Below are 25,482 nucleotides of genomic sequence, written 5' to 3'. Positions count from 1 at the left end.
ATGACATATGTATACTCGTATATTTGATGAAAATTGTTATGGACAACTATGACATAAGAAAAGTCTAAAAGTAAAACTAACCATACATTTTGTTTTTTCTCGTTTAACTTTATGATAACTCTATTTGATTTGTATGTCGTTTTATCTAACACTATGTTCAAAAGAGTTTTAGACGAATAAAAAAATAGTAGTAAAGGTATAAGATAACGTTGTAAATAGTGTTCTTGTAGTAAATCTGGATATTTAAAACAAATAAAGCGTTTAATTTTAGGTGAAAACCAATATAATGATAACAATATTTAAAACATTACATATATGTTGAATATTGTTAAAATTAATTAATGCATTGAGTTGTCTTCGGATTTATCTATAATATATTTTATTGTGAACCCTTTTTTTTAAATATTATTAAACATCAGAAAGTTCAATATTTTTACAAACCAGTGTAGGCGTACACAACAATCTATTATATTTTCACACTAAAGACTGACCTTGCATGTGTCAAAACTTGAATTATTCGATTGTAAATTTATAAACAAATCTTAAAACTAAATATGAAAAACCGGAAAATTACAAAATATAAGTGTTTAATATCACAAATCTGTTAAATATACAAAATGATAACCTTTTTTGAAATTATCCTACATAAAAATATGATAAAGATATCATTAATATACAATTTATATATATCGATTATTATCTCGATACAATAAAATATAAAAATTTGACGTACACCACATTAACTAGTCGCGGCAGTCGTTTTCTTAATAATAAATGATAAAAATTATTACGTGTTTACGTCGATGTCCTTAATTACAAGCAATTATAGAAACAGTATCTGTTACATTAAACTGGCATCGTTAAAGACATATTTTGTAAATGAATTAGTTCTAGGAGAAAATACGAAGAAAAAGGGTTAATGTATAACAAGAACATTTTTTTAATTACAGCTCACAACGACCCCGTCAAAATGTGAACCTTGTTAAAGTGTATTAGATAATGTGTTCGAGATAACGAGATTTATACTGGCGAGTACATTTTATAGTAAAAATTTTAGGTTAAATATTGAAACACATTTTCTCAATGCTTATTTTCGTAATACATTAATTAACCTAAAGCTATTAAATTTTATTAGAAATTTTACTCACAATCTATTTTAGAAACAACAGAAAAATACAGTTGCGTTGAAAATCTTACATTTTCCGAAGCTGACACTCAGTCATAGCAATAAATGAGCATCTTATATAATGTCATTAAAATTAATATATTATCTTTTGTATTGCAACTGGTATGCACACAAAAACATTAATGCATATACTAATAAACCTAATGTGTTCGTTTACCATCTATTACGTTTTAATTTACACATGTTGGGAATTCATCGCGAGAATAATACCATGCATTTATAAAATATATATTAAACTTTATTATTATATTTGTAGCGCCTTTTATCATTCGAGTGAAAACTTGGACCGAATTTAGTGAAAAACAGCAAAAAATATATAGAATAAAACGTCTTAAGGACGTACCTTTCAGGTGTTTCCAAATACACTCCGCTGCTGAGACGTTCCTCAGTTTGTCGGGTAAGAACAGTTTGTCTGTAAACCTATGCACTCCTCCAACACGGTCCACTGTTGTTTATCGCTACACTGTAACGTTATCATAAAATGTCTACCCACTTATCACACGTGCTCGTGCTACCGTGGCGGGAACGAACGACCTTAACGCGCCAAACAGTCAGCGCGACTGATGTTGAACTCAACCGCGCTGACTCACATCCACACTCCACACTCCACACTCACAGCTAGCACTCAACAGGTGAGAATGCGAGTGTGGTGTCACTCGCGAGTCTCACTCGACCTGGTCCGTCCGATGTGGAGGTGACTCAGGTCTGCTACAGTGTGCGTGTTACCATTACGTTCGTGTTAGATGTTAGCCAGATTTATAACGCCTGCTAGCCTGTGTGGGTGATATTTACAGGTGATCTCTTTTGTATCGATACGGTCACAAGTCATGCGCGCGTGCGTGTGTGCTGTGCCGTCTTGCCCTGCCTTGCCTTGCCTACCTGTTGTGCCCCCGCAACTTATTACTCTTGTTCTTTTAGGGTTGTGTAACAAAATGTTATTATCTTATAAGACTTGTACACTTCGCTTGTTATTGTTTTATATAGGACAGTAGTCGCTGCGGTGACAGTAAACAAGCCGATTTCATCTCCGATTAATTGGAGATTTTAAAAATTGTAACTATACGTGATATTAATGTATAAACTACTTTAAATAATATAAAGATACATTTTATGAAGCCCAGACAATCTAAGAAATATAAAACATAATGATTTATCTTAATGTCTGTCAATTTCTATGATAAATAATAATTAACTTTAAAAAAAAAAACTTAAGTTTTAGTGAACCAATCTTTAGAGCAATAATTTTGAAAATAGGTATATATTAACTTTTAAATTATTTCAATTCACAAATACGATACACCTTATATATCTTTTTACTTTGTAACTTTATTTATTTTTAATATTTATGTGGATATTGTATGAAATGGGCAATATTTTTTTTATACTCGGGTCTTATTTTTCAAAAATAAAAAGAAACTATTAAATAAACGGTTATAAATTTAAAAAGGCCTCTTATTCCTTCGGGAAATAGTGATAGAAAAAGACATAAAATAGTAAATGACGAAATAAAGTTTTAATAAAAAAATATATTTTTTCATAAACATAAGAGTAGGTTTATTAAATTAAGTGATGCCTACATCACTGCATTTATAATAAAATATTCATTTAAAAAATATTTTTATACAACTGTCTTTTGTTGTCAATTATAAATTGTTACAAAATTAAACTTTTGCTAATCAACGAAGCATTTGCAAAAAATACTTTTTGAAGAAAATAATATTCCTAAATATAACGCAATTATTTTAAATAATTTTCCTTTTTCCTTCCGCCAATTAAGGCAACCTCCACCATCAAGCGTTTTAGAGGGGTGAGTATGTTATATATAGTAAATTGTATATTGAGTTTATATACATATATTGTGAGGACGTAGTATGATTCCGAAAAGGAATAATGAAAATGACGAGAAAGAAGAAATGAGATGCCTAGCTTTTACAGTACCATCTTAGGTTGGAAATTTAGTTTAACTAAAATATTTATCTTCTATAAATTGATAGCATTAACTACCAGGTTAAATCATTTCACCTCTACTATCTTACAGATATATTTTATGTATAAACATAGATATATATGTTGTATATATAAAAAAAGCATGAGTATATTTATTATCCTTACATTAGTGAACTTTATACGGACTAAGGTCATGGTTTTTTAACACTAATACAATAGGTATTAACATCTCATGTCACCTTGACGTACGTGCAAAGGCTTTGTCATTTTAAACTCGCATCATATATCACGAACCAGTCGAAAGTATACCTTAAACAACCTAAATTAAAGTGTACATTTAATAGGCACAGCTCCGTATGTAGGGCCTTCTGAAAATGTGTATGGGAAAACTCAAAAGCAACGTAAGGATGATATTTGCAAACCCAATCTATACCTTATACCATAGTTATAAGAATCATAATATAAATAAATATAATGTATAAATGATCTTTTCTTTATGGCAAAAAGGAAAAATCGTGACGGATCTATTTGTATTGTAATTTGCACCTAATAAGATGTAAAACAAGACTGATTATCGGTCATACGTAAGAGTCAGCGGTTGATTTAATTTATTTTTTTTGCCTTAGCGTTTTCAGTTTACATAATTCATATTGTTGACAGGTTACATAATTACACGGCTGTTTACTATGTAACAGAGACATTAAACTATGTTATGCAATACGATCTAATTTATATTCAAAAACAAACTATACATATAACACATGTTCCTGTATTATTTTCTGTTTCTTTGTACATATTCAACATAGCCCTTGTTTATTGTTCGCAAATATCGAAACAAAGTTCAGAGATTTAATATTAATTGAAAACTGTTATTAGTAATTCAATGATTTAATTTTATATTAATTTAAGAATATCTGTACAAAAATGAAATATGTACCTATACACAGTCATTGCAACTCAAGCTATAAGCTCTGAATATTATTTAAGTGCGACTTCAAAAAGATCTTTAATTTTTTTTTTATTTTCTTGATTACTCAACATGCCCTGTAGGTATACCAAAATAACTGCAGTTTCGGAGATCAGTCGAAAAAAAACTAAACATTAATTATTATTACTTACCATAAATTCGTCATATTCATTTAGTTTCAATGTTAAACATATTTTAACACGAAATGAAACAAATTATTTAAGATATAACTTGAGATGAGCTTTAAGGCAAACCTTATTATCTTCAGAGTCTAAGAAATTTCATATCAGCCAGATGTACATATATTAACGAACATAACTCAAAACACACTTACAGAGTCTACCTACACAGTAAATACATTTCATAATAAAATTTGAAACTAAATAACTATTTCCATTCATTTCAATTAACGGACAACTTTAACAATACGTGATAAATAAAAACTATTCTAGAAACACACAACATTCGCAAATTTTAATAGTTATTTTCATGGGAATATTTACAGCTAGGAATCCGGATGAGAAAAGGCGAGTTCAAACTGAAAATTCATATGCAATGACTGCTACAATAACCGAAGAGTGCATCTAATTACATGAAAAACTTTATAATTCTACAGTAAATAACATATACACACAACAGTAACGCACAATACCACAAAAAAGAGGGTAATCAGAACACATTAAAATGTTATCTAATCCACCAAATGAATAACACTAGTATATAGTACGTAAGACAGTCCGTATAAGATGGCATTCTGCTTTTAATTTATTCATGCTCGCAATTAAGGCTGTGTTCCCAGTGGCACAATGGAGTACAGCCGCTGAAGGTAGGTACAATGGCCACAAACTTAGCTATCGGCACCGACCTGTCCACATCGCTATCAGCGGTTGGCTAATCAAAAATTATAATTTATTAGTCGAGCCGGTTCATATTATTTATTCATTATGTTATACGATTCATCTATAATATTATTAAAAAATAATTAATATCAGCTTTGATTTAACGCTTTTTGTCGATTTATTACTTCGATAGGATAGTTTCTTTTTGTTTTTTATCAATAATGAAGTTTATGATGAGTGTATAATTAATTATTAATAATTGTATATTTTAGTCACAATTTAATCATATTTATACTGTTTTATATACAATACTTACATATATATAACTAGTAAACTTATAACTTACGGTTACGAAGCTTATATTGTAACCATATCAATTGCAAATATTCAAACTTCCACTATTTATATAAAAATATCGCTATACTATATCCTTATAATATCTCGTTCGTTAGACAGTGAAAATGTATGTGTATCTCAAAATTAATCTGTTAGTAAGAGAATAAATCAAACTCCAAAAATGGCAGCGGTCGCTACCGTTGAACCTAGCAGATACTTTTCAACGGGCCGCATTCCGACCATAACTCTAAAATAATCCAACAAGCGAACTAACAACCTTGATATAACAAACATAAAATAATGTCACAAATAAACTATTTAAATTCTATAAGTCGAATGACGCTGACAAAGTAGATCGAAACAGATCGATTTATGACATCTAACCATTAAAATTAACTCCGTATTAAACATGACTTTTGTATCATATACAAACTAAAATAGTTCTTATTTGTAACACACATAAGGATGGTTTTAGTATCTAACGTTGTTATGTTATGCCGTTCTATGTGAGTTGTATCGGTCGGAGAGCGAAGGTCGTTGAAGGTTGTGGTTGGCGCGCTTTTCCGCGATCAAAGGCTTCAGATATAACAAGATGGCGGGTGTGGCGCGTGCGCAGCCAGTATACAAAACCATAAACATAAAACAAATATTATCTTAAGTTTTAATAATAATATTTTTTAAAACTTACAAATATTACATTATCGACCTTTCGTTCAATCATAATGAAATGAATAGACTAATTTACTAGGTTCATCTGAGGCTGATTCACAAAGAAACAAGATCGTACATAAGTAAGAAACAATACATCTTTCATATAGCAACGAATTCGTAAAATATCAAACACAAAAAATATTTCTTTCTATAAATTGTAATAAAAATATTCACACATTGTATTATATATATATATATATGTTGCATTTAATTTATATATATATATATATATATATATATATATATATAAACATGAATGCAACATAATCACATCACCCTTTAATCCGTTACTACTGGAAGTCGATCTGTGATTATAGATGTAGTTGTAATGCTCATTATAAATAGTAGCGGCACGAGCGACATTACTCCAATAGTACGTATTCTCTGAATTCCAATACATATTTGAACTAAATAAGATAAACGAATTTAAACAACCTCTTAATATTATCACAACTGTTTTGTGTTTAAATTCAATAGAACAAGCCAGTTTAATATTTCTAACCGATTTGGACGATGACGAAAATGAAAGTTATGTTTTACATGAGCGTTATTAAAAGATACATAAATCTTAAACGAATCAAGCTTAATTGGGTAATTAATGAATTGAAATTTGAAACGTATATATTAACATAAAGGGGAGGAATCTAAATGAGTTTTTGCCACTGTCAATTTTATTTAGAATAGACCTTACATTTCATTATTGAAACAAACTTTGCTTAATAACAATTGCTATCTTAATTGTTTCGTTGGGTCCAAACAAAGGTAATATAACATTTAATTTTTATAAATTCAATCTATATGAAAAACATAAGCGTAATTATTTTTTAAACAGCCTTCAATCCGAGTTTTCATCTTAATTTTTATATAATATATTCATATATTCATATTAGACAAAAGTTAAGGAATAATCAAGTATGTTATGAATTTGATTATTCGATTTATATATTTAAAAAATCGCTAACGACTATTTCCGTTTTTAATACTGTGTATGACATCACGAATGCTATAATAAAAATTTCAATCCACCTCCGAGTGGAAACAATCCGCTATGTTGTCACCATAACAACTAACAACTAACAACTGTTACATAACGTTTGGACAATGATATATATAAAAAAAAATAATATCAAGCAGCCGTTACGTGGACAATGAAAGTGGTCCGCTTTGATGCAATTTTATAAAATTACAGATCTAAAACAGCTTCCGTATTCGACCGTACTCACATCACTTACACTTAATTGCAATACGAGATTATTGCGAATGTTTATAATTGTGTAAGAGCTTTCGATACGTCTTACACAGTCCACAATGGAGTTCATCTGTTACCGGTTACGAAATATGTAATGACGATAATACGCATAACATCGTAGCAACTAATTAACGGAGAGCTATTAAATGAGATTCAATTAATAATTATATATAATTCATCATAATTAACAATATAAAATAATGTACCATAACCGGTATAACGACATCTTTACAATATTTTTCATCTGAACTGTATAATATCGTTAAACACAACACTTTAATGCTTCTCCCCTTCGATACGTGCACTGATAAGTGATATATGCGAAATATATGTCACATGAGCACGAGGAATGTCGTTTAAAGAAACACAAGCTGCTCTAGACATTTTTTTAATTTTGATATAATCCAATGTTTTCATAGCCCTGCTTTGGACTATCCTAACAAAGATCTTTTTAAATTTGAATAATTCATGTTATACTCTTAGATAAAAATAAAATTATGAGTTATAATTAAAATGATACATACATTCAATTTTCATATTAATATAATCAATACACTTTCAATGACTAATGTTAATAGATTAATACAAACCTCTATAAGTCAGCTGAATCTAAATCGTCAAACTTAAACGTGTTAAATTCACCTCCCAGCATCATGCATCATACAATCCCATGCCACCGGGTACATTAGATTGCAGCGAACAATCTCTCATCGCTACCGAAGATCTTAATTACAGATAGCGTTGCTGAGCCCGCTGAGCGTTAAGCATCACACTCACTACACAGACAGCCAACATGTTATATATACATATATACATATAGGAATACACTTCTAAAATAGTAAATTTTTTCTCTTAAATTTATTCTATTCTTAATTGATGACATAATTTTATCAAAGATCTTAATCCATTCGTTTAATTAACACTCAGGAACAAGCACAATGTTTTATTTATAACTCTTAATTTTCAGTCAGTTAATTTAACGGTAAAGATAAACCCTAATTAACATTTTACTATCCGTTATCAATCTATATAGACATTTATACGCTTATTGTATAGGGTATTATAGTATAGTATAGTAAAGTATTGTAAACTGCAACTTTCACGTGACCCGAGCCAACAAAACCGATAGGAAAGTGGTCCAGCTACAATGACCATCGCCCACCGTTCTATTCCTCTTATTATAAGATAGCCTGCCCTGTCCCCTGTACTAGAGCACTACACAGATTACCTATTTACAGAGAATACAACCTTTTATCATATTATCATAAGATTTATACCCATATTCATTTATATAATCGAACAAACAATTTAAATCACCCATAATCCTTCCTTATATTTACTATGCCCAATCTGTGATGATTGAAAAATATCTTCATTTTAATTAGTCGTTTTAAAATGTATCAAATTGATATATTAAATGAAAAAATGTAATAAATAAAAAAAAAATGTATGCAAAATGTTTTAATTAGTCTATGCCGTGGCGATCTTAACAACAAACAGTACCAGGAGAATTGCCACTTCTATATTGGTTGTAAATGCTCTCGCATTATACTTTAAGTACAGTCAATAGCACCGTTCATTCTTTATGATTTCATTTACAACAGACAAATGAACCCACATTTAAACACCGACCCTTTTAAATACACCTATATGTATATTCCAAATGACTACATTTAATTCTAATATACATATATATATAGTTTGTATTTGTAAATCAAATACATACAAAATAATATAAAAATTATGTTATATAAATTTTAGGTCTAATTCATATACATATATAATAAAATTTTATCGAGAATCTGCAATCAAAAATATCTTTAATAATATTTTTCCTTTTTTTTTTAAATATAAATTTACAAATGTATAAATTTTAAAGTAATAGAATTATTAAAAACAACATAAAAATCATAAACGTATTTATTATTCCACAGTCATTTTGTATCTAAGATGGAAGCGCCGTAATTTGAAATACTATTCGCCGTGGCTGATTTATTTAGAGCCGTCGTTATCTCACAATTATCTAGTCTTATCATGTGGCTGAAGGGTCGAGTGGGTGTTTCTATTGCACTGTCAACACATCGCCACTAAGCGCCGTCCGAATTATGACCGACTTCGGTTTTGAGGTGAGGTAGCCGTGAGCTTTGACTTTGATGTACGTGGGCGCTTTACTTTAGATAACTATTAATCATCTATTTATTTTATTTACATATTTAATACAATTAAATTCAGCCAAGGATATAATTGATAATAATATTTTAAAATATTATATATACAGTTTAATTATGATTAATATTTACTAATTCCAAAAAAATCGAAACGTAATACATAAGTATCAAGTACAATAATTATGTAAAAACATTATAAATACTGAAAGTAAATGACTTCGAAATATCAATATAATTAATCAATATCAAATTTAACCAATGTCCGGGTAAATTGCTAACGAAACGTGAATACCGGGAAGCGTTTCACGATTGCCATCAAAGAGATAAGTCTTGTTATGACAGGGTGAATTAATGTACACTTGAGATCGTTTACAATATATATACTACATATATATTATGCTCTATATGCTGGAAATCTATTTAATACTAAAAATAATTAAATTATTTATTATGTGAACAATAATTTCATAAGTAATGTCACTTTACTTAAGCGGTCAATTTAAAATCTCTTGATATATATTTTTCACAGTGTCCCCGGTAAACACTATACAGTCAAAATTAATATAATGTTAAGGTTCAAGTGATAATGTTGTTTATATTTAATGTGTATTGATACAAAAAGCTCTAAATACATATAAATACGAGTGCGCGGGCGCACTGCGTGTATCGGCGGGGAGATAAAAGAGAGCCTGCACTTACGCGCCCTCGCGTATTCATAGTGCAGTCCGAGTTTTTAATTAAATACAATACATATAAAAAAATATCTACGTTTCGGTTATTAATATAATCTTTCAATATAATTACCACAATGTATGAGATGCTTAAACTATAGATATGTTTAGCAATATCTATACCCCAATAGGTATACATATACATGCATGTTAAAAGACATTAGCCAATATATTTTGATACGGATCGAACCGTCGCAAATAATATAATTATTATTGTCATCATTCAGTAATATTCACTTATATATAACATTATATTTATCTATAATGAATTTAATGTATTTAAATGTTATCTATACATAAATACAGTGCAGTGGAATGTGCTACAGTTTAAATGAGGCTGTACAAGTATAACCGGTCTTCCGTTCGCCTCCGCGACTTCGGGGAAAGGGCATGATTTATAACAAAAATTAAAACTCGCTCGTGGAAATGAGATCACTCACAGACACAGCTATTATCGATAATATCATGTCACGATACACATAGTTATTAACGTTATTAGCACACAACCCCCGGATGTGAGATACAAACATCAATACCTACACTTCGACATGTTTATTCTGTGCGCCATAAATATTCATTATAACAAAATGACCTTTTGAACTTTTAACATAAGTATCGTTTCGTTTTAATACATACATACATAGTTGCCTTTGTTTCATAATCGCTCTGCTTCTTGTTATAATCTATGTAAACATTTTTAATAAACATAAACGTAGTTGGCGTTAGATTTATATACATGATGGTGAAAATTCAAACTAATTATAATAGATTGCAATTCACGTGAAGCTATAGTTAATTTAATGGAGACAGTTGCGTTGTAAACTACTTTTGTTTACTATCCTTTCAAAAGATACAAGTCGCTATATTACACAACTGTTTGTCTAGATCTGGTCACTTTCGAAGATAATCTAAGATTCGGAATGAGAATAGACATTTTAATGGTACAGAGTAACGAGTCGGGTGACGCAATATTAGTTTAGTAATTAAATGTAAACGCTTCTCGCTAATCTTCATGTTTAATATTAATCAATAAAGAATATAAAATGTCCTTAATAATTATTGTATAATAAAAGAGTAGATTAAAAACAATTACTTCATACGTTGTAATAATAAGACAAAAAAATTATAATAGCATAATATCAAACAATAGGTATAATGCCTACGCAGGACCAACAAGAAGCCTACTTTTAAGATAAACTCCCCTAACCCCTTATCACTTTCATGGGACAATGAAACTTATGACACTATCGCATGCGATACGATCGTAGTATGAAATATACTGAGAAATTATACTTACTATTGTAACTCAATGGCCCAGAGCTCGACATAGAGGACTCATAAATACTCTCACTGTATAAACACAAAGACATAACTATCTTTTGAATATATTTCATTTATACCAACATGGGCAATTCGTAATTATAGTTTATAGTATAATTGTTTTATATAAACATAGTTTGTATGGAGGTGAAGCGACCTTGTGAAGGCAGGTGCTACTTTGGCCCTATTTAAGACACGACAGAATTCTGACCCGCCTATTGTAAAGGCCCGGTCTTGTATTGTGAAAGCTAATAAAGGACAACGGGTTTCTTGTATCGGTTGGACTATATATTAATATTGACCAAAAAATTCAACTTATTAATTAAAATAATGATTAATTCTTCTTTACCTTTTTATTACTGTACAGATTTTCATGAAACTTTGATGGAGCTTGTGAATATATTGAAACCTTCTTAGGGGTCTCAGAAATTCTGGAATCCAATATTTTTTTATTATAACTACAGAGCTGTGTCAAGTCCTTATAATATATAAATATTATATGTAGACGTATATTTTTTCCTCCTTTTAATAAACGACTCGGCGTCAGGAGTAAAGTGTATCTGTGATTAGTTTATAAGTAAACCTACAAAAAATTCAAAAAACTGTCAAAGTGAATAGATTTAGATAAGGTCTCTTTTTACATGTTCCTAAGGTTATATCAATAAATAAGTTTGCCCTAAATGACTTATTTGTAATATATATTAATCAGTTAGGATTTATATCCTGAGCATTTATATGAATTATTTCAGGGCATACATTAAAAACCTTCGTCGTGGTCACCAATCTCAATAACAAACAAAACACGCACGCAAGCAAATTGCACTATAATTCACACTCAAAATTTCACATTCATTATGTGGGTAAGATAAAAAAAAAAAAACAAATTTAGTCCAAAAAATCTATAATATTAAGGCTGACGTATAATAAGTCGGTATAAAAATATTTAGTACTTTAGTACTAATTTATAAAATGAAACATTATTTTACAGACACGTTATATGTATATACTATATAGGTATTTAAAAATGTATAAAGAATATATATTTATAACACTTCATCTGGCATTTATAATGATTTTCATTACTTAATTGTATCACGTATCCTATAATTTAGTACTATAAATTATTAACTTATAACGATAAAAACATACATTATATATGAAAAACACCGTGATGTTTCCCATATTGATGTGCAGTCACTCGACATTTTAACAAATTTCCGCTACCTATGGTCATAAATTTAAAAAACATTATTGCCTCTCAAATTCTTTTACCCTAATTATATTAACAACAATAGTGATTTAGAATTTATTTAAAAGACGCCGATGACAAAAAAAAAACGAAGATATTCGCGTTTATTTTGTATTTTCATAAAAGACTGATTTCCTGAAAATTACATTCCTATTGCGTGCAACAATAGCCAACAGCTATATTACCTTAAATTGAAATTTCAGTTACAGGCGTAAGGACTGCGATATTTCACCTCATTGTTTCCATTCGTTCATCAATCTTGTAAGCTATAAGCTGTGAGCTACATATATACAGCGTCGGCTGATAATATCAATGCAGTTGCGCCTCGGCAGTCCAGGCACTATCTTGATCAAGTGTTGGTAACGCCGAGCAGGTTCAATACAAATTGTATTGCATATCTCTTACTATTTTTGGGCATAGTTAACCTTATAGTTTACGTACACGATGGACTCGCTAATAGGCAGTTTTCGTGTCAATGGTGAGAACTCGAAAAGATACCATTTAGATTATATTGAAGCCCTTTTAGCGCGATATATAGATGGCACGTAAATTTGTTGGTCATTGTCAAACCTTATAACGATTTATTTTAAATTTAAATCGATAGTTAAATTATAAATATTCAATATTATTCATTACAATTTAATGTTAGGATATATAAATAACTAAAACACGCCAAGGATCGAAAGCTATGATTATAATATAGAAAGAATAAAATGAAATGAAGTTCATATAAAAATATATTTTAAAGGACTTTTATAGTTCATAAGCTACATTCACCTTTCCGATTTTTTCAGGACTAAAGCGTAACTAATAAAAATTAATTTAGATTTCGTGTTCGTGTTCGTTATAATCGAAATATAATTTATCATAAACAATAGACAGACTGTTTGCTTAACGAACTTGGAACCATAATGTGTAAATTCAGTCAAATCGTGTCGTACTTAAAACAGTTTATCTGATAATATAACAAATGACCGCGGCGGCCTTTGGCTCAAAGATCTAACGGTTGTAGTCGACTTAAGATAATATGCTGATGGCGCCGTGTCAAGGCAGTCTACTAGGAGTGACCCCTGACGTAATCTGATCAACAAAATATTCTTAGTTTCCAAGAACTTTTTTGTACTACGGCCAAGATTCTGAGAAGTGAGGACAATGGAAACGAATATACCTTAAATCGTAAAGATTACTCCCAAAACTTTGTCTCATTTTTTTAAAATTAAATCTCATATAAAAATTGAATTTTATTTTTTGACAACCAAAAAAAATAATTATAAAGCGATTCCCAAAATAATATAAATTGTATACGAAGTTGATACATACGTACATGTTCATATAATGTTTAATTAATTATAATAATGATACCGAAAAGTCAATATGAACCAAGTGATCGGAACAGGTAGCGGGTGAAAGGTTTCATTGTAGTGTCACGAGCGAGCGTTTATACTTGTAAATAAATACGAAATAACTGAACAACCGTTATTGTTACAGATCTGATATACAATGATAACGATTACTAAGGTCCATTGACAGTTCGTAAATTAATGCCGGTGGGGCAATTAAAGTGAGGCTAGAATTATTATTTACTATATTATTGTTTATGTACTCACCATTAGCTGATAGGGATAAACTGTCCCGGTGAACGTTGCCTGGAAATGAAATATGTATTAACACATGATATACAAACTTTTTCAAAAGTTTCGCGCGACAAGTCATAAAATAAAGCTCTTGTGGATTTCATGTTAAATGTACGTAGAGCTGGAATAGAAAAAGTCTATTGTAAACTACCAAAGTGGCGTTACACGTTATGATAAAAACTTTATCATATAATAAGGACCTCTACTCCTTCCTAACTCATCATTTTAAATCATAATGAGATATGTTTTTATAAGATCGCACATTGTTTAAAGTAGGTTTAATCCTCTCCCGGTGATACTGTGTAAGCCGCGGGACTTATGCAATACTCATTACAAAAAAAAATTGGTTTAATCCTAAATGTATTAACATTCGCTATATACAGGGATTCAGGGTAGAGATGGATAATGATGGATGAATGAATGAATGAATGAATGGGATGTTGAACTATGTGAACTTCAGAAAAACCTCGAGGGTCGAAAGTAATTCAGCTGTTAAAACTACTATCATTAATATAATAACTAGAAATGACTAATAGGAATAAGGAATCCGGATTGATGTAATATATTTGATACTCGTGAAGCAAGTCTCTAAGTTAAGACAAATGTTTCCAAAATTTAAGACCACACCAAATAGGTCCTATCTAAGGCTTATCAGGAACAAAAACATAAACGAATCCTTATCGATTATAAAAGTAATTATCAAAAATAAATTATATAACGTTAATTTTCATAATTTTTATTACCTCTAGTCAACAAGTCCAACAGCTTGCTTGAGAAGTGAAATCCAGATGTAAACATTTCCCAATCCTTCAGTGATATCACAACGTTAAAATGCACATTTTCATTTATAAAACTCACACTTAAACACCAATTCATATGTATATTAACAAATTATTCTACGTCAATTCGCTATATTGACAATTTTTTTTTATAACAGAAATGTTCAATATTCAGCCAGTATTTTTAATAAAAACTTTTTTCGGAAACCTCTTTTTTATTTTCGATTACATCGATAGTTCTAAAATCAAATTTTAATCGTGTTTATATTTTTAAACAATGTGACCGCGTTACTATGTCACAATGTATTACTTTCTGAACATCGGTCGGATCGCGAACTGTTTAATTATGCCGGTCCCGATTCATTAGTGCACTGGGATCAGGGACGGCCGTGACGAATCATTTAAAACACGGAAATATGTTATAATAACACACAATAAAGAATACGTTAAAATTTATTATAGTAAAATACGATAAATAAATATGTTAAAAAAATATTAAGAAACGCCCATCAGAAAATAATGTTATATAAGAGGATATGCATATAATAAAAAATATTATATAAATTTTGGCTATTTTTTTTTATTTAAATGTTTCAGAATAAATGTTCCCATGAAGACAATACGCGCACAGTAAGATAAATTGCTATAATTTATCTTATAAAATGCCATAGACAAGTGAAACAACAATGCCAGTAGTTATTCTAATGGCTGGAGGAAACTATAACTATTCGTTCGCAGAGCTATTGAAACGCACACAATCCGCTAAGGGAGCATTTTAAATATTTAATTTTCCCTCTTATATGTTAGAGTACGGCCCACGGCTCGACACCAGAGGTTCAGGGTTGCCGACACACGTTTTTTGACCTCCGAACAACCGTCCTTCACTTTCAAATAATAAAAACATAACTCCATCTTCCTCGCACAGACCGCGACACTTTGCTTGACATTTAACCCTTCACGTCATTGTTATTTATCTCTTACGCACTAATACATTTCTATATAAGACTGTTTCTTTCCAACAGGTTATGACATATCGGCCGCCTTCTGACCCCAGCATCGGTAGTAATGCTGCCCTTTTCTATCATTTGTTGTAAATATATTTTTATCCTTGTCGCTCATGTCGCGACCCCTACGGCTAGCCACTTGAATAGATTAGGTGTTTTCGTATGAGTATGGGTTCAATATTCATTGATAGCCAGTTCGTTGGCATTTAAAATGTATAAAACTTACATATTATTTTCTGTATTTTTTTTTTATTAATTCTATTATTGACAGAAAATTGTATATAAATTATAAGTTTTTAAAAATAGCCCAAGGTTTTATAAACAACAGCTTTTATACATCTTTGCTATTTAAATTAAAAAATAAAACAATCTAGAATCGCATAACCGTAACACGTGTTCAAAATTTTTTATATAAAGTACAATAAATCTAATAAACACTTATCTTGAAAACTTTTCATTTGTATCCGTGTGTGTAAATGTGTGGACACAAACACACACATATAAATATAAAGAGCAGCAATCCAGAACACGCAAGTCGGCCTCATAAGTTTTTCTAAGCTGACCCGAGATCGAGCGCTGTACGCAGAGCTACTAATAAGTCTAGAGCTTACAATATTGCATACCTTAAAAATATTTATATTGACAATGTATATATGAAAGTATTAATATAAATTATGTAAGTTCTTCAAATAATTTAAAAAATATACCTAATTAATAATTTTAAGAGATTTGATAGTGAAATGAATTCAGCAATAGCCACATAGAATCATATTATAATCAGTATAAAAAGTAATATGAGAAAAGAAAAAATAAAAAGGTAATCTTGTATCTCTTTCTTTTTCTTTCTTTAACCTTTTATTTAAATAATATTATAACAATGCAATAGTAATACAGCACATCTACCGTTAGCTGTTCCTGTATATGAAAGCGCGTTGCGTCGTCGGCGCGTGCGCACCTTGTTTTTGCCGCGATGAATATTTATCGTTTGCTCTTGCCATTAGCAGTGCAGAGTGTTGTGCACACTCGACTCGATCGAAACGCTTTATAGTCGTACATTTTAATTACGATATATGATTTAAACTTTAATTACCATAGTTCTGTAAACCAATGAGCTGATAGAACATAAATCATGTAACTATTATATGTATATATAAATGTACATATATAACAAAATTGCTACCCCATGAATGGAAGCACAATCATAATATATTATTAACGAAACGCGGAATTTAACTTTTAATATATATTAAATATATTAATTTGTTTACAAGTAACATTACACACACTACCATGACTTTGATACACACACATATATGTCAATCCGTGAAGATTTCTCAATGGGTGCTTTGTCACTAAATGTCAAATATGATATTGAACTTGAAATAATCAGAAGAAAGTTCGGCAATGCATAGTAAATTTAATAACATATGAATTTTATTAGAACCGCATACGAACGACACCAGACCAACATCGTGTGTAGTGCTTGATGATTTAAAATTAATTCACGATTAATCGATGATTTGTAGCTCCGTTCCGACTTGTTTGAATATCTGATGATCGAAGACAACATGGAAATCATATAAAAACTTGTCTCCTCACCACCCAGTGTTGTCTGGAGGCTGTGATATGTTTTTGCGTTCGATTTTCATGTTTAATACATAAAAAGATAGCAATCATAGCTGCCATCTGTAGGCTGTATTGAAATGTGACTGAATCGATATAAAACCTCTTTCAAATACTTTCCATTTTCTACATAACGAATAAAATTGTAAAATAATGCATCTTTTTCTTTTAATTTAAAATTTTATCTATATATAAATTAAACGGCTACGTGGAATTAAATTATGGGACATATACTTGCAACACAACTTAATACGCACAAATATTATGTTTCTAAGAGTCCAAATATAACATGGAAAAAATATATCTCTCACAATTCGCAATAAAATATAATTCATACTACTGCCGGAGATAAAAATATTAACAATAATCATAATATAAATAATAAAACGTATCTACATTCAGCTTAATGATCATAGAGCAGCGATCGTGTTTTTCTCCCATCATATTAATGTTTGGCTCGTGCCAGTTATTAGTCGGTCGGCTATGGAAGCGTACTTTCTTCCGACGTCCACGGCGGGATTTTAAATCTTATTCATGTTGTCGTAAGCGTTAATATCGCAGGTGATGATAATGTTCAGAATGTTTGAACTTGTCGTGTTATACATATACAGCGTGTTCAGCTTTTTGCTAGGTATCCGGTGAGGCTAATAATTATAGTCTTGTACGGCTCGGGGCTCGCCATAGTGATGGGTGTTTCCGTTCCGTTTTTTATGATCTAATTTCCCGCTACTCGCACAGAAGTCAATATGTCAGTTTCACTCGCTTAGATTCTTTGTAAGTTGTAATTTAGTTATCCTAGAATTAAATGGAGGTTATTGAATACCAACTATTTATATAATGAATAATACAATTATATCTTTGCAAATAAATTAAATTACTGTGTGTCTTTGTGGCATTAAAAACACCGTTGTTCACTTTTGTCTGCCTATTTTTCCCGAGTAATTTCTAAATGGCTGGACCTATACTGACGGAATTTTCACTGGTGCATTGCTCATATGATAAGAAGTAACTTACGGTACATTAATATAAGGTATTTTATCTATATTTATAAATATAAATAAAACAATATTCAGCGAAGAAGAAGTCGCGGGCGCAGCTAGTGGAAAATATATTTATACAATACTATACTATTGACTATAAACATGACATGTTTGACGTAACCTTAGGTCATCAAAGTATAGCGTGTAAGTTGGTAGCCCTGTAATCTGTAATGTGGCCGGTAATTTAACGCCACGGTCGCAACATTCTTAGGGGACAATGTAAGGGTAATTACAGCACGGCATCAGACCCCGTGGTATATGGGGGTCATGTGTAGGTTGTTATTAGGAAGGAACTTGATGATATAGTATCATTCACGCTGTCAATGAAACGTTATTTTATAAATTACTATTGAAAAACTGCATACAATCCAAAGGTCGTTAACATATTCCTTTACCCACATTGCTTTTGAGTCGATAAGATACTGAACAGGAGCAGAATTTAGATATGATATGAACATTGAAAGGCAAACGACTAAAAACCTAGTACTATCTCTTTGGTCTTAAGAAATATTTTTTATCTTCTTTTAATACATAGCCATGATTACGCTACTACCATATTAAATACTAAATAAAGTTTCCCAAAAAAAACTATTATAAATATTTTATAACATTGAGTTCAATTTTAAGGACAAACTTCGAATGGGATGATTAATAGTAATGGGACTTTTATTTAATTCATCTAACTGTAGTCAGATCACTATAGCTCATCTATAAGAGCGCTTTGAAAGAATTAACTTGGAAAACGCAGTTTCGAGTCCGGGGCCAGCTGACGAATTTTTCGTTACATTTAAATATATGAAACATTATTTCAATAGAATTTATATTATAAGCCATATCATGATATCAGTGGTTACGCAACCATGATCGAAGTTAGTGATCTAATGTTACTATGATGATATAATAATGTATCTTTATTGATCCTAAATATCAACTAACATCTCACTGTGACTTTGAGTTATTGTTTAAAATTATTAAAATGTGTTCCATTCCTTATTTTATATAACTATGTGTGAATGAATTCAAGTAACTATATTATTGAAATATTTAAGGAAAAGTAATACAGTTTGCAAACTTTAGATATCAAATTATTGAAATTGTGAAAAAATATTCTTGCAGATAATGATAACTTATATGTAATTAATTTCAAAGTACCCTCGTATGTAAATACAGTATAATATTTATTATGAAGTAAATAGCACTGAATTCTGAAATACTTCTTTTGTGGAATACAAAAATATCTCAGTTTAATACATAGTAATATTACTATGGACGAAAACTAAGGCAAATCCTTGCTCATATTCACTTCATGAAATATTGTCCAACGGTCGAAACTTGAACGTAATTAATTGATAATTTCAAATACAATATCAGTATGAAAATATGATATCTGACATTTAGTGACAACACACACATTGAAGATTCTTACAAATGAATGTGCGTGTGTGTGTGTGTGTCAAAATCATAGTAGCTGTGTAAATAATTTAACATATCTATTATACTCTTTATATTTAAAAGAGCTATTTTAAACTTCTCCGTATACATTAAGACGGTGTTAAATTCCAAGGCATTTTTTTCTGAAAAGGATAAAATTTTTTAAAAGATAAAAGTTATTTTTTTCACGTATTAATATTATTTTTAACCAATAAGTTCTTATAAGCCATAATTTCTTTAAACCATTTTTTCTAGTTTGTTCTATATATAACGACGTAACAGATGGGATTGTCGTTTATCACACAAAGGTTTAATTTGCATAATGTTATAGTTTTTAATAAATACTGGCAAGCTTGTTGACTGGACGTCATTTCTCAGGCTAATTTAGCTGTATTAAGTATTCACATGGCCCAACCGAGGAGTGGGCCGGTCATGGGAGAACGCGCCACCATGCAACCATAAAGCACGAAGTAATCAAACTAAGTAACAGGTTTATTCGGAGTCGTGTTGAAGACGTTATATGGCACAATATGTCTAATTGGATGAGTGTATTACGGTGTCTAGTTACGGTCAATTTTCGTCAAAATTGGTAGTTTACCGTTCTTTTATATAATTACCTGCGGGGTTTGTGATCTATGAAATTAGTGCGTGATATTAATTTCATAAGAAATCTGAATATATATTACGTAGATACTAGAGTGAACTGTATAGATGTCTTCTACGAGGCCAACTTACCTACGGATTGAATTAATAATGCACTGATTTTTTTTTTCTTTACAATCTATTAAATAATTACTACATATAACACTATTCATATGAATTTATATTTAAAATATTCATTATAATTATATCATTGCAAATATATAAAATAGATAGGAATTTTTATACAGGATAATAGTATCAATTTGATAATGGTCGCTTATCTCACGGAATGCTGCAACAATTCCTGTCATGTCAGTATATTTGTTGTCATAGCCTCCGACACAGCTGGATTTCATAAACAGTCGGGAGATTGTCGCGATGTTTACCGCACATTCGCAAACAAACAGAATGCTCTTGTTGCTGTGAAAACCGGACGGGCCTGTATTCTCACGCAGTGTCAATTCCAATGGCATCGACACGTTACATTTATTAAACGATTTATATTATATATTAAATGAACAAAGGATATTTGTAAATCTAGACGAACTTTAGTCAAGTTAATATATAGATAGCTTAGTCGGTTGAAAGTCTTAAAATATTTAATTGACAATATAGAAACACGAACATATTGCAGGATAAAATATATAATGTGATTTGAAATACAATTAGATACACATGGTGTTCCGGTGATGTATGGGAACGCAAATTATCCAAGTAATTGTAACAAAGGAGTACGTTTACGCAAAGTGGTCGTCAGTAGACTAGAAACGTTTATTAAATCACCACTGCACCAGGACTTCCATTACATCGGATAGTGTAAACACGCTTAATATAACGAATCCAGATTGTGTAGACCGACCTTTATAACTGTCAGTAATTAATTACGTTAGTTATGCAGATTTGTTGCTTTACACAATTCAGAAATTCCTGATGTTAATAAATTAGGCTCAAGTACAGTATTTAATGTATTTAATATGGAATGCCGAATGATATGTTTTTGTTGATCGGTCATTACCACGGCTGGCGTTCCGGAGACTGCTTCATTAATAAGTAAGCTTAACGGATCATATAAGTAGCTCATTACTAGACAGCTTATATAGAATAAAACAAACAGACAGCTCGCGGCAGCTTGGTTTTTGATATAAAAGCACCTACTATTTTAAACATAATTTTTTTTATAAAATTTTATAATAATATAATTTTTCTAAATAAAAATCCCGTTAAGATTCATACAGCTTCATACATATAGCTCGTAACAGCTCGTCATTGAAAATAAACGGTGAAAGAAAATTGCCTATACTGACGTGTGTAGTCCAGATGAAATAGTGATATATTACAGCATATTACGTTCTAATGCTGTCTTTATGTGTATCATGACTCGTATTTATGACTTTCCTAGACATTATAATACCATTGGGCTATATTAACTTTTATGTTGTATTATTTGCACGTTCTTATTTGACATATATACATATATTTTTATATCTGATAAATATTATTGTAGTTGTAGTAAACGTGAATTTAAGTTGATAAAAGTATCTGAAGAAAATCTACAAACATGTAACTATTTTAATGCGTCCGTTTTATATTTTTATGTAAAATTGTACATACATCATTGGAATTTATATATAAGAATACTTACTTTCGCTCGCGACTTCGTCCGTGTAAACTTCAGAAATAGACTCGGAAAGAAAAACATTTTTAAATTGATATTTAATCAAGTTTCAGCCAAATCACGTGCACAAAATATAAATAGTGTAACTGACACTTTCTTGTTTATTATATAGATAATAATGTAATACACATCTTTATATACTTATACACAGTTTTGGTTTTTAACAATTTACTTTAAAATAAAAAAACCTTAGCTTCTATCTAAGATCATTTTTCATTTAAATGTTTGATTAGACCATTTTCTATCAAATACTACTTGTAAAGTTTGTCCTTAGAAGCCTTATTAAAACAAATTACTAATGATATTTATTACATAGGTTTTTCGATATTTATATTAAGACACGCATCAGCTATTTATTATTTCAGATATCCTTGTGGATTTGATGAAAGATGAGATAAAGTTAGGATACCAAGCAAACAGCATCCTTGAAAGATAATGATCATAATTTCACTATATTTATAACATTATAAATAGAACAGTAATATATTCTTTTTTTAAAAATGAAATATTCATATTATTTTTCTTACATTTAAAATGTTTCATAAAACGTTTAGTTGCAACGTAAACATTATCGAATATTAGTGTTGCTTGCGCCAGGAAACGCCCGTGCCACTTACTTGTATGGCTCGATGGACACACGCTCGTCAACGCATTCAAACAACCAAACAAGATCATTTTATTGTTCCTTTGTTGTTTTTTATTTAAAATATATTTCAAACCGCTATTTTTCAAAACCACTTCCTTGGTAATAATACATTTTTGTTATGTACTTTAAATAAAAATATTCGATTTTTTTTTACATGTCACGATTAATTCATTTTTTTCTTAATAATAGAGCATTTATGATAAATAACTAGTCATAATCATGTTACGTACTTAATGAAGACCTAATAATTTATTAATAATACTTTATGATTATAAAAAATGTGACTTATAAAGAATCAAGATTATAATTTTATTAAAAATGATTTTCTTTGCTACTTACTTAAAAATTAATACAAATGTCATTGTTTTTAGCAAAAAATAACTTAAATACAAGAAAACTTTTGTTGATTAGAAAGTTAATTAATGCTTTACTAAACGCAATAATTGTAAGGGCTGCAATACATTTCGGTAACAGGTACGAAAAAAATATATACCAAACTGATAAACTCGATTGATGAAGAGACGATGATGATGATGGATAGTTAATTTAAAAAATATAATCATCACCCGAGCTGAAAGTTACACTCGGACGCTCACAATCTCTAATGAGATAGCTGTTGAGTTGAAGAAGTGTAATTGACGAGGCACACGACCGGCACGCGACAAACGACCCGTGCACACTGCACCGTAACACGTAACGTAACCTCACATAACTTGGACGTAACGTAAATTATTATACACGGAAATATTTACTTCAAATATATTACGACTAACGCGCAAGCATTTATAAACATTTACACATAAATCGTCTCCTACAAAATCATGATAAAAATATGTATTTTGAGGTTTTGATGTTATTTCGCATCGTTTCTAACAAAATTATTACTTATTCATCAAAAATTCACATTCATGTAACTTTTTACAACATTCCAGTGTATACTCTATCTAACATTTCATGATGTACTATTATATTCTTTAAGGCTTGCACAATAAATAACAATTTAGCGTAAATATAAATAAATATAAGCCATTACAGTGATATAGTATCGAGTTATGAGTTTTTGTTGGTTACCATTATGGTCTCCTGCTTGCGCCTACATGGTTCATTTTATGCAACTTGGACATTTTAAGTAATGGAAGCTATAAAAATTTACTTTTAAACGTTTTAATTAAATTAAAATGTTTTTATACGACATTTATATGTTATTAAACATAACTGAATTGTTAATTATACAGGGTGGCAACCGGAGGTTCTAGTAAAACTATGAAACTTCCTTATATGTATATTATAATAAAAATTACATATTAAAACTTATAACCTATTCCTAAGACTACATGATTGCCCGGATGTTAGGATAGCAATCCCATTCCATAGCTTGTTTGGTATCAGGAATCTTCTGGTTCACACTGCTTGGTGTTCGACTCCGCGGAGTCAGCGGCGTCACTCGTTGTATGATATTTTATCCATACAACGATGTTGCCCCGGCGATTATAATTTTATAATATGTAACACGTACGTAACATGTTAAAGAGACGAAACCTCTCAGCATTCCGTGGATTCACTGTGGGGGTGCCGGGTCTACTGCGTTCCAGGGAGAGGAGCTTCAACAGTACCTGGGACTTGCGACCCAGGTGTAGGTTTAAGGGGAGCTTTCTAACGCACGTTAAACGCTCACCTCCACTGTCCAAGCTCCTCTCTCTACCTAACCAAATTTGAAAGGTTGTAGAGAAATTTGGTTGTAATACTTCTCGCTCCTACTTCTACCGCGTACAAATTTACGACGAACTTATTCTTAGTGAGTTCGTTAGTGAGCTCGTAATACTTGTTGACCTTGATGGCATGGTCTTTGGGGATGTTGATTTCCCAAGGAACCGTAAGCTCTATTATCACAACGAGCTTTAAAATTCGCGAATATAAAAATATGTCCGGTCTGGACTTCATCGCACAAATATTCTATAATAATATTTATACTGAAAAATTATAATTTAATTTACTTAATTTTAATATTAAATCTAATATTGATATTAAAGAAAATCTTATAATTATAGCTCGAGTCAACAAGAAAATTAAATTATCAAAACGAAACAAGTAAAGAAAAAATACTAAAGAAAGATAAATAATGTTTTCAACTTAGTCATAAAATAGTCAGCACTAAACCGATTTCTTAAAACATAAACCACCCTAGTCAAATTATAATCTGTTCCTTTCATTTAAATATAATTGACTTATAAATATATTTTCTTAATATTTACTTTACACTAGTACTTGACGTCACTCACGTACCTGCAATCTACGTCACTCATTA

At 30.3% G+C, this 25,482-nt stretch overlaps 1 protein-coding gene across 4 annotated transcripts in view; it reads right to left on the bottom strand.

Moving 5' to 3' along the window:
- The window catches only part of LOC116769981 (uncharacterized), a 123,087-nt gene that overhangs the window by 87,508 nt on the left and 10,097 nt on the right, over positions 1-25,482 (bottom strand). For 2 of the 4 annotated variants that reach the window (XM_032661229.2, XM_061527633.1), the window contains exon 3: positions 14,311-14,349. In XM_032661229.2, the coding sequence (XP_032517120.1) occupies positions 14,311-14,349 (39 nt within the window). Of the gene's footprint in view, positions 1-1,529; positions 1,851-14,310; positions 14,350-15,080; positions 15,440-25,482 lie in introns of those variants that run through there. The other 2 variants (XM_032661232.2, XM_032661234.2) reach the window with 2 other exon arrangements.

Source organism: Danaus plexippus (assembly GCF_018135715.1).
Source record: "Danaus plexippus chromosome 13 unlocalized genomic scaffold, MEX_DaPlex mxdp_15, whole genome shotgun sequence".
In the NCBI taxonomy this organism is placed as follows: domain Eukaryota; kingdom Metazoa; phylum Arthropoda; class Insecta; order Lepidoptera; family Nymphalidae; genus Danaus; species Danaus plexippus.
This window is presented reverse-complemented; position numbering and strand designations above follow the sequence as displayed.